The 12296-nt window shown below is 28.5% G+C and overlaps 1 protein-coding gene across 1 annotated transcript; it reads left to right on the top strand.

Annotated features, from left to right (window-relative positions):
- The first annotated feature begins 5187 nt into the window (after positions 1-5187).
- Positions 5188-7716, top strand: LOC127281313 (carbonic anhydrase 2-like). The gene is made up of 6 exons (XM_051304966.1): positions 5188-5353; positions 5549-5752; positions 5840-5975; positions 6064-6169; positions 6379-6603; positions 6681-7716. Exons 1-6 carry the CDS (start codon positions 5254-5256, stop codon positions 6777-6779), a joined length of 870 nt encoding a protein of 289 aa, XP_051160923.1. The 5' UTR covers positions 5188-5253; the 3' UTR covers positions 6780-7716.
- Positions 7717-12296: the final 4580 nt, after the last annotated feature.

Raw genomic sequence — 12296 nt, 5'->3', positions numbered from 1 at the left:
GACATGAAAAATAGATAATCACAAATTAATTAAGTGAAATATTTCATGTTTACTAAAACAATAACAGATTATTTAAAATAATTTTAATAATTTTCTGTTAAATAAAATGTATACAAGCAAAATGTCCTTATCGCAGTTGGAAGAATTGAAGCGTGAAGCTTTAATATACTAAATGGCTTTTACTAGGAATATTTCGATAAAGTTTGAAACTTCCCTTCCATCAATACATACCATCTTATGAGAAAGTTAATATAACTCAAGAGAGTGAAGAAAATTTAAACTTTTGCTGAAAACTCATGTCCGTAATGATTAAGAAGTTCATATTTTCAAGAAGCATCATCAGTGTATGTTTTCACGAGCTTTAAAAATTAATTACGTTTATTAAAAAAAAACGTAATATATTTTTGATATGCCTAATTATTTAATTAAAATTATTATCGCATAAATAAATTTCTATTTTATATCAAATATACAAAAGATGAAATCTCTTAGGTGGTGTTGCGACGTCTTAAATTTGAATCAACAATTCAATATTGTTTTCACTGGGAGTCAGAAGCATAAACCGGAAATGAATGGCGCTGGAAGAAACACTTATGGGGGTAGTTTCACGAATATCTCTCACTCTCTCACTCTCTAGAGTTGTACACGACCCGCATGTTTCCTCGCGTAGTATGGTTGAAGAGGTGGGGCGAAGGGGGGGGGGTGTTGTATTTTACCTAAACACTGAAATACTATGTTTTGCAACTGAAATATACTACGGTTAAGGTTTTAACTTAACAAACAGCAGTAATGATACTATTTCACGGAAGTGAAAAAAAGAAAAAAAAACATTGACAAAACAATTTTGCGAATCAAAATTAATAATGATAAACGATACAACTGGGAGAAAAAAATTAACCATGTAAAAAGTTTAATATCTCACACATTCTTGTACAAATTTTAATTGGTAGATTTTTTTTCTAAATAATTGAAAATTTACTAAATTTTCATTATTCGAAAATTAAATTTTTCCTGGCTTTTATAAAATCCGGTACCTTAAGAATTTTTTATGTATTCTTTTTCTCGTTCGTGTGTGCAGTGAATCGATTATATTTTGAGCAAACAATTATAAAAGCTGGAAGTAAAATTTAAATATTGACTTTCTGAATCGTTTCAAGGTAAATTATTTTTGTTTGGCTTTTATAGTTGTGGAAAATTACTTGTATATTCCTTTGCATCGGGGATAAGTAGCTGGCAAATTGGAGCTTGTAAAATTCATTGCCCCCGCGCGCATTCGATGAAGTTTCAAAAACCACCGCATCTAGTTTAATCAGAATCTTGTTTGAAGTTTTCACCTGATTTTCACAATTCCAAGCAGGTTCCCTTTTTCTCTCTCACTTTATAGTCCGTTTTTCCCCAGCTTTTTTGTCGACAGGGTTCACGATCAGTGGTGGCACACAGTGAGAGAAAACTGCTCTTTCGTCTCCATAATTTCCCAGGAAGTGAAAATCGAAGGAGGAAAAGAGAGTGAGTGAGAGAGAGGGTGGGGACGGCTCAAGCCGCAAGAAAAGATAAAGACTTCAGGTCACGTAGCAAATGTGAAGAGGGCGTTGAGGGCATACGACGATATCCTGTTTGACAAGAAAGGTAGAGTCGAAAGCGTCTTCCGATGAGACCGTCTGACACGTGTCGAGACCTCGATATCCTTCTCAATCGGAAACGAGAGCATAACGCGACACGCTCGCCTCGAATCCCCCGCCAAAAGACGAATAAAAATCCATCAAATTCAATGACGTGTATCATAACAGTAAACGTGTTTTCTTCAATCATATGCTTTCACAGGTTTATTTTTCAAAAAGTGCTCTAGAGAAGTTATTTTGACCAAATTTTTTTTTGACAACTTCTTAACATTTTTATTATATATTGTTTTTAAATAGATTAAACACTAATTCAGATTTAGTGACCCCTAAAAAATAGTACGTTTTAAACATATGTAAATTTATCAGTAGTAAAAGTCAATTTATGTCAGACAAAACATTTACAATTTTCTTGATTTTTGCATTAGTGGAAAAAGCAAATTGCAGTCGGATAAAACTTTTCAAATTACTGTAACTTTATAATAAGCAGTAGAAGACAGTTACAGCAATACAAAACTTTTGTACTTGTTTTCTCAGTAGTAAAAGTCAGTATCAGACGTACAGAACGGTTTAAATTCGTGTTAATTTAGAATCCGTTGTAAAAGTAAGTTTTAGTAGCAGTAGTGAAAAAAATATTTTACTGTTTATAGTCCTGTACTTTTTTGTAACAGTAGTAATAAGTTTTAGTCAGACAGAAATTTTCTGCAAATCCAGTGCAAGTAGTAACGGCAAGTTTTAATCAGACAGAACTAATTTCGTGTAATATTAGTAGCAGTAGTAAAAGTTAGTTTCAGTCAGACATATTTGTTTAAAATTTTTTTAATGATCCTTTTATATACTAATGCAAAATGAAACAGAATTTTTTTCTATCAATTAAAACCACATTTACATTATATATAGAGCTTTCATTGAAATATAGGTGAAGTAGATGACAAGAGGAATGCATACACAAAAATATTTTTAACTTTACTACACGCGAATAAAAAGATATTTACATTGCATGTTCAAAAATAGAATATGTTAACTTAAATTATTTCTTTTTAAATATTAAAATAAACTTTTCAACGAGAGGCCAATATTTAAATAATGAATTAAAAGTTGACGACCTTTTTCTTTTAAATAATTTAAATCCTTTGTTATTTCTGAAACTGTTTAAAAAAAACTTTCCAGTATCTTTTAGTCATTTTTACACCACTTGTCCCAATTTTTTAAATTATTTAACATTTATTGAGTGTTCTGTATAAATAATCAAGGCAAGGAAATCCAATTTAGAGAACGTTAAGAAATTATTCAAAAGAATTGCAAACTCATTAAATAATTAACTACCGCAAGAGTTTATTCTATTTTTGAATGTAACATTTGTCTTAATCTCCATTGATAGTTCTATTTTAAGTGGAAAATCGAGTAATGTATTAATTATTTATTTAAAAAAATGCTTTTCGAGTGTATTATTAATATTAATAGAGCCAACTTGTTAATTGATTTATGAAAAAATTTCAACTACCATTACAATTTTATTTTCAGTTGAAAGAATTGTCCACTTCTATTAGGATACTAATTTCCGTAAAAAATAGTTTATTGAAAATTGACAGAAACTAGAAGATAAATTAGTTAAACTTTAATCCTATGTGGAGAAGCCTAGAACAAAGTTTCTGAGTTGTTTTGACGTAAGCTTGAACACTGATAATAATTACTATTGAACCTCGAAGTGATAGACTATTAAAAAATTAGATAAAATTGTTTAGAAAAAATATCTTATTAAAACAATCAAATTTCGTTGTGATGAGTTTGGCGGTAATTATTATTTATTTATTATTGCTTCCTTTCATGTCATTTTATAATGCAAAAAGAAAAAAATGAAAAGTGCTCTCATTTGTCTTTCTCATAAAGAACATAATGAAGTCATTGTTGTCATTCATTCTTATGTCTTTTAACTGACCTTGGCACTGTAAATGCTTTCGAATGAAACTACATATTTTTAGCTTCAAAATGTAACAGTCAATTCAAATGTTCTCTCGCTCTTTAGTAATTACTGTGATAAACTTGCGCATTAAGTAGGTCAGTAGTAGCATGAATTATTATTCTTTTGATATTCCTCTTTTTTTCTCTTCTTTTTTGTAACAATAACTCGCACAAGTTTCATGAATATGTATTTAACACAAAAACTGTGGGACGTCTGTTAAATATTAATTAAAAAATATATATCATATAAACATGAGTTTGAGAAAAAAAAAATGTTCTTCTATATCTTTTTGGTTAATAAAATAATAAGTTGATAATAATTTAATAATAAAAAAGATAAAATTTCTCGGGAGCCGAAAAGTTTCACTTTTGGAATTCACGTCGGAAATTCTCGAGTTGATAACTTTCCTCGGTGGATAGCAAATTTGCGATAAGCGAGTTTCGCACGTGTGAAATTAAGCGAAGCTATAAGTTTTGCAACGGCTGCTTCCGCCACAGGAAACTTTGAATATCGATGTCCTTAATGCGAGTGGGCAAGTCCCAGTTTCCGAATGACTTCCTTCTTGGTACTCTCTCACTCTCTCTCTCTCTCTCTCTACCTGGATAAGATAACAATTATAGTTTATTACACATGGGACTCAATCTTGTTAGCAACTCATTTAATTTCACTTCAATATCCCTAGATATATATTTCTCATAAATTACTTATATTTTAATCTGAGTAGTAGAATGTCGGATTGTTCTTCTTTTTTTCTCGGATAATAAAATTTGTTAAATTTTCTAATTAAAAGAAAATCTTATTATTGTTATTAAGCGGCAATTTAATTGAAAATGTTTTCGCGTTTCTTGGAATTCATTTATAAATACTAAACGGTTGTCTTGGATAATTGTGTGAAATTCACTTTTTTAAATTATATTATGCTCCAGAGGAACAAATAAAAGTTCTATTATGTAGAAGGACTTTTATTTTAATGATCGTCTGGCTTGCACATTTATTTTCACAGTTTCTGCTTTCTCTCTTTTGGGCAATTAAAATTTGGATAACTGAATTTTTTAAAAAGCTTCGTTTTTTAGTCTTTTAAACTTTGCGAATATATTAAAGATTCAAAGTAAACATAAATTTTTCCACTTTTTTATTTAATAGAATTGCAAATGAATATCGGGAAGATTATATTTATGAAAGAGTGAATTGTATATAAAGAGAAAAATGTTTATACTTTGAAATAGAAAAATTCAGTAAAATAACTATTTACAGAGTCCGCTTTTAGTTGAGATGTTAGCTTTTGAAAGTTTACACATATATTGTAAGATTAAATTCAAAAACATATGTATTCAATGCCTATTGACTAGGGGCTTTTCAAAATATTCTGGACGTGACCTGTGACAAATGACTGGACACGTTCGTATATCAACCACAGCTACAAAACACGAATCTGTACAAATGAAAAATCTACAGAATATTCAATAACGCTATAATATTTAATTAAATTTCATTGTTGTTTTTTTTATTTCTTTGATAATTCTAAACACAATGATATTTAAATATTTTGTAAATTCTTTAAAAAAAAGTCGATATTAGTTTCAGTAATAGCCTAACCGTCTGTTATTTCAAATCTACTTTAGTATTTTAATTAAATATTAATTCTATTTTTTTTTTTTTTTTGTAAAAAAAGCAATGCATCAATTTTCTAGAAAAGTTATTTTGACGTATGCATTTTTATATCAAATTGTCAATATAAAATTGCAATGTATGGGTATGGAGGAACTAAAAACAGGTGAACAGAAAAACATGACATATTTGTTATTTATCACAAATTAAAATATTTTAAAACTTTTTTAAGTGCATTTTAACGTGGACATATATCGAAAGAAGGAAACGGAAAATTTATTAAAGTAGAAGTTTGAGAGTATTTTTTATGAAAAAGTACATGCATATAGTTCCCATTTTTAAAAATTGAAAATTTTTACAGATAACATAAAATCTTCTATTAGATACAATTATTTTAATGCTCATGAATGGGGTAATAATTATTCTGAATGTTATGGAAATCGACAGTCACCAATTAATATTGATTTATCGCAAATTTATCCAGATGATCAAGGTGTTAATTTAACATTTCATGGATATGATGTAATACCAAAAGAAATGAAATTATTAAATAATGGACAAAAAGGTAGTAAAATTTTATTAAAATTTTTATGAATTGAAAAATTACAATATTTTTACAATAATAATTATAAAAGCTACAAAACAATTTCAGTCAATTTAAATGTAGAGTGGGTAGATTTTGCTCCTTTTGTTACAATTGCATCCAGTAATTACATTTTTGACAGTTTACACTTTCATTGGGGTATTAATGACTCTGATGGGAGTGAACATACTTTTAACTATACAAGGTAAAATCAAATAGTTATAATAAAAATGGTATTAAATTTCAAAAAAAAAGATAATCAATTTCTTTTTTTTTTTTTTTTGAAAAAATAGCTTCCCTTTGGAAATGCATTTAGTACACTATAGTGATAAATACGAAAGCTTCGAAAAAGCTTTAAACCAAAGTGATGGATTATTAGTTATTGGGACAGTATTTCAGGTATTTACCATCTCGAATGAAACAAATTTATATCAATTTAGATTTACCTTAATTAAATTTAACTATTCATTAAAATTTGTTTGAAAAATTCTTTAAAAATTTTTTGCTTTTAATTATTTTATTGAAACTTCTATTCTCATATAATTTTATATAAATGATGAATTAAAAATGTTTTGACTTCAACTTTAACAATAAATCCATGTTTACAGATTAATGAGGGAGAAAAATCAGATATTTCTCCATTAGCAGAGAGTATTTTATTAATTAAAAATAAAAGCAATTCAACGACAGTTGAACCATTTCCATTGTCAACATTTAAATTTACAACAGAACATGGATATTATATTTATAATGGGTCAGTGACAAGGCCACTTTGTTGGGAAAATGTTTTGTGGATTTTGAGCACACAAATTCTGTCCGTAACAAAAGAAGAGGTCTGTCCCATTTAAAAATTATCAATTTTTAAAAATATTTTAAATATAAAATTTCAATTAAAATATTCATTTTTCAGATGCAATGCTTTAGATCAATTGAACTTTTAAACAATGAAAAATTCAATCACCGACCAATCCAGTCTTTAAATAATCGTAAAATTATTTATATTCCATAATTAAACAATAGGGTTTTCAGTTTAAAATAATAAACTATAATATTTTTTTTTATCTAAGTATCTCTGCATAAAACAGTGAATTATTTCCATTTTAATTAATTAATTAATTGATATAATTTTGAATAATATAGAATTCTGAATTATGCGAATTTCTGCGATTGAAGGAAGAAAATATTTTCAAAGTGAATCTGAGAAACAAGATTCACAAACAAACGAAAGTTGATATTTTCTCTTATTGTCATGTGTCTCAAAAGAGTCAGAAATGTGTTTAATTAATTAAGACAAGTTAATGAGCAAATTATTCTCTCTCTCTGTTGCAAATTCCTAAGTGAGCTATGTGAGAATTTCATTTTATACATTATATATCCTTTGCTTTTAGTCTTGAAATACTATTTTCATTTGCAATTGTGTTATGAAAGGAAATATTTTTCAAAGATATTCAGTTAATGACGGACAAATAAAAAAAAAAAAAAATGTGAGGACAAAAAAATACTGTTCTTGATTATAAAGTGTTTTTTGCTGTGTATACGAATATCCGAAACACACCGTGGAATGCAATTTGAATTTGAATGAATCTGAATCATCCCCCACAGTAACTTCACGCGAATTCAAAGTTTCTCGGTTTCTCCTCTGATATTGAGCAGAATATTTATCGGCTTATTGTGCTGAAATCCAAATCCACGGTTCCCGAATCCGTGATTGATCGTGGCAATCGAAAGTTCTCACGCTACTGTAATTCCTAGAAACGTTATTTATTATTCTCCTGGCTCTGTTATGTTTGAAATACTGTATATATATGTTGAACTTTCAACTCGATACTCTTAAGTTAAACTCGTATAGTTTTTTCCCCAATCTTTCTTTTTTTTATTAGGATCGAAATGTGATATAAAAATTTAATATAAAGATTTTACATCATTGTTTCACATTGGCTCCGTGAACATTTTTCAATTCTGGAAAATTTATTCTTGAATTTTTGAAATTTAAAAAAGGCGTATTCATTTTTCAAAAACAAATTATCAAAATACATTTTTAAATGAAATAATTTATGGGAATAAGAATTGACTTGGAACATTTATTTCTGTATTAAATATTGAACAGATGTTGGTACTTGAAATTCAATTATTATATAAATGACAAAAGAGCAGTGACTCATTATAAATATCCAAGTTTTATGAAGCAGATATAATTGATTGAAATCATTCTGAAAATTCTTTCTGGGTTCTCTACGTTATTCTAGAATCGTGCCTTCTTTCATCGTTTATCGAATTACATTTTGCTGGCTCGGCTGCTTAATAACGCGCCTTTCCTTAAAGGCCATTGCTTCCACTTCGTAAGGCGTTAGCTCGGGAAGAAATTATATTTACGGGGCGACACATTCCAGAGCTCGATTGTTGGAAAGTAAAAAGATGAGACTCGAATCTAGAATGTAACAAGGGTTTTAAAAGAGAAAAATTAACTAGCAAAAGAAAAGAATGAAAGAAAGAAGATGATGATTGAAACGATGAAAAAGAGTCAAGAAGGCTCTTGAAAGTTATGATTGCTAAGTTGTTTTATATTAGAAAAGTTTATAATTGTTCCACAGTATACTTTACCTGAATTTTCTATTAAGCAGTTTTTTTAATTGAAGAAATACAATTTTTTTAGTAAAATATCTTATAATTAAAATTTTTTAAACAATTTTTGCATTTAGCATATTAATGTTTTTATTATATTTATGAAAACGTCAAAAGATAAAAAAAAGCTAGACAAAAAATAAAAATCAAATATCGCTTTGTAAGGAACATTCACTGCCATCTCTCGATGGTCGCTGGAAAATTATTTTATAAAGTCTACACTATCCCGGTAATCGATAAGTTATCCTCTGGGAAAATTTTTCGCGTTGATGTTTCACACAAATTCAACCAAGGTGCGCTACTATCTTCATTTACTAGTCTGACTAAAATTTTATTTTACTACTGATATTCAAATTAAATTCTCAACGTTGTGTCTGACTAAAACTAGTTTTTACTACAGATCTTAATTTTATTAAATTCCAAACGTTTGTCTGATTAAAACAGACTTTTACTACTGCTATCATATTTTAACTATTGCGTATGGTAAAAATTACCATTTAGTACTAATACCAAATTATCTACACGAAATTTATACTTTTTTTCTCTATTAAAGTTTAAATTAATTATTATTTTTTGTGAGGTAAAAAATTCAAATTTTCTTATTAAAAAAAACCAATCAATTTTAATGGATTAATCAAAAGAATTAGGGGCGTATTATAAATCTTCCGAACAAAGAGATGACAATTTCACGTGTTAAATTGATCGAGAAATTGTATTTAAAAGCATATTTCTAAAGCATATTGTAATATTAATGAGAAAATTATATATGTATTTTTTGTGAAAGAAATTATATATCAGCGTGAAATAAATTTTGGACAATAAATCTCCACGTTGATCGGAGGTTGTAGAGCGGATGTTGCACGTTGAATTGGTCCACACGGCATCACTTCGTTTCAGGAGTTGAAATTAAATTTCCCATGGTGTTACCGCGATGAATGCAACAGATATGGTAACGTTGAAATTCGAATGCAACGGACTGCATTGCAGTCGGCGGTTTGGCAATCGAACTGTGGTTCGATCAATGTGTTCATATCTATGTTGGTGAATGCCACAAATAATGCAACACCATCTGACGAAGTCCTCACGCGCGTCCTATAAAATGTCGTCAGGTAAATTTTAAGCAAGAAAAAATTTTTGGGTTAGGAAATTGAGGTGAATTTCTTTGAATTTTCGTATCAGTAGTAAGAGACGGTTTTAGTCAGACGTGAATTTAGACGTAAATTCTAGTATCAGTAGTACAAGACACTTTAGTAAATTTATTTAATTTTAGTAACAAGAGTTTAGCGATGTTTTTAGTTGGATTTGAAAGGATTTCTAGCAGAAAAATTAATATTATTTGTTAATAATATTATACAGTTACATTTTAAAAAAATGTTACTTTAAAGATTCATTTGAGATAAGTATTGTAACATCGTATTTTACGATGGAGCCAATTTTCTGCCCTCCACAACATACCAATCTCTTTTATGGGCTTTGATTTATGACCCAGCGATTCTTCCAGCGTTAATTAAAGACTTCTGTAACACGATAGCGTAGACTTGAGCTCGGTTTAAAATCCCTATTTGCTTTACATTCCTCTTAGCATAGGGATTAGCATGGAACGGAAGTCTGTGCCTCGTTTAATCGAAAAAAATTTCAATATTAATTCAAATGTAATTCCTTCCATCGAAAATTTTTCCATTTGCAGAATTAAATTTGAAAATATCAAAATCATTATTATTGTTTCGTAAAGTTATTTCTAATAAAATGAAAATAATTACAAACTTGGGGGAATGTTACGAAAATTTTCTGATGAGATTTCAGTAAAATTATATTTTCCTCACACATTAAATTATAAATATACAACTGATGAAAGGGATACAATTTAGCGCCAATTTGTCACTTTTGAAAAATTTTATCACTATTTTTTCAATTAAACAACAAAAGCGTTTGTTTTAGATTAGCTTTTATACACACAAAAAAGGAGGAAAAAATTAAATTCAGTAGAATGTCAAATCAAAAGCACTGTAGTCACACAAACAAGGGTTGATATTTTTCAAATTCCCTTTGACATTTTAGTGATTGCAGTTTCTATAAATATTTATAAAATAAAATGTCTTACAAAGCTTTGTAAACACAAAATATTGAATCTTTTTTTTTGAAAAAAAGATTTTTGCAATATAACAAAAAACTTGAAAAAATTGAATTAATAAGAAAATCTAATTATTATTTGAAAAATACAATTATATTCCTTTTGACTTGAAAAAAAGTTTAAGTAAGTTAACTAAACACTCATTATTCTTTATTACATCTTCTGGATGTACACGCACTATTTCAGAGTATTAAATTTTGTTTCTAGAGGAGATGGAAACTCTCAACCTGTAAGGAAAATAGCTTGAGCTTACAGACTATCTTCTTATAGCCACAATCACCTTTATCTTATTAAGATCTAGAGATAATAATATTTTATCCACCATTCTTCTTGGTACCTTACAAAAATGCTCTTGTATTTTTCTCTCGCTTTCTTTCTCTGAGAAAAAAAGAATATTCTCAGAAATACTTGCAACTTCGCACATCCTCAGGAGGATATAAAATACTTTTTTCTTTGTTTAAAAATCTCAAATATACTATTTTCTTATAAAATCCAGTTTTTATTTTTGAAAACAATTTTTCGGTTTTCATCAAAATTGTTATATTTAAATTTTAAATAAATTATTTTTTTGATTTAAAAATTTATACATAATCGAAGAAGTTTGATAAAATTTTTAAAATTGAATTTGTCGATATATGTGTCCTGACGCGGTGAAAGGGACCTTATGGTTTAATTGCAAATTGTACTTTAAATGTTCATAATAAAAAATGAATTGAACAAAATAATTTCTAATTTTTGGAAATCAAATTATTTGAGTTGCTCTTTCATTTCCAAAAACTAGAAATTATTTTGTTCAATTCGTTTTTTATTATGAACATTCAAAAGTACAATTTGCTATTATACCATAAGGTCCCTTTCACCGCGTCAGGACACATATTAATAATATGGCACACTTGTACTGCATTATATTTCACCTCGAAAGGATTAAAATTCGATTTATTATTATTTCATAATTGCCAACATTTTTCACACTTATCTACCGAGATGTTTATAGTCTCTTCTTATATATGCCTAAAAAGAGGACAGAGAAAAATTACTTTCATAAATTTAACGAAACAGAAGCATTCATCAAAAGTTTTTTTTTCTAAAGGGAAGCTCGTTTTTCTCGCTCTTTTATCAAGCAAGAATAGATAGATGTAACTCTTTATGGCCAATAAGAATTTGTAATAGAAAAAAAATTGTTCCTATATTATATTTTAATTTTCATTAATGTTCGATTGCTTATAAAAACAGAATTCCTCGAAAAAGCCATAAACCTGTATATCTTAAATTATGTCAAATGTTTTCCTCCAGTATAAAAAAGTTTTATATCTAAGAGTTGGCTTGTTTGAAATAAAAGCGAGTATCGTGAGAGGAAAAAAAAGAGAGAGAGAGAGAGAAATCTCGTCAACATTTTTATATCCCTCGAGTCAGGAAAAAGTTTCTTTACTTTAGAAGGATATGCGTGGTAAAATAATGTCCTTTTACCTGCGACATAGGCGATTTCTAATGGTAGTCTAATAGTTTCCTGAATAAGCATGATAAAGTGACGCCTATATATATATATATATATATATAGAGAGAGAGAGAGACGCCAAAGTTTCCCAAGCGACGCGATCGGTTTACGACTCGATTACCGAGCAGACCACCGATCCCTTATTTCTCCCAATCAATTTGCTCGACTGATTTATGACTCAGCCTCTCTTGGCGTCGAAGTCTTTTCTCTCTGGTCTAATCATGCTTTTAACCAATCTCACATTTTTTACACCCGAACATCCTTAATATTGCAAATCT

The sequence above is a fragment of the Leptopilina boulardi genome, unplaced genomic scaffold (assembly GCF_019393585.1).
Source record: "Leptopilina boulardi isolate dan_hultmark-lab unplaced genomic scaffold, ZJU_Lbou_2.1 LbouV2_112, whole genome shotgun sequence".
Classification (NCBI taxonomy): domain Eukaryota; kingdom Metazoa; phylum Arthropoda; class Insecta; order Hymenoptera; family Figitidae; genus Leptopilina; species Leptopilina boulardi.
The sequence above is the reverse complement of the archived record's forward strand: the minus strand, read 5'-3'. Positions and strand labels throughout refer to the sequence as shown.

Excerpts from the sequence above, each read along its gene's own strand:
- LOC127281313 (XM_051304966.1), top strand. The coding sequence starts at position 5,254 with ATGCATCAATTTTCTAGAAAAGTTATTTTGACGTATGCATTTTTATAT. Across the intron at positions 5,753-5,839 it reads ATTAAATAATGGACAAAAAG|TCAATTTAAATGTAGAGTGG; the intron begins GTAGTAAAATTT and ends AAACAATTTCAG. Across the intron at positions 6,604-6,680 it reads TGTCCGTAACAAAAGAAGAG|ATGCAATGCTTTAGATCAAT; the intron begins GTCTGTCCCATT and ends TTCATTTTTCAG.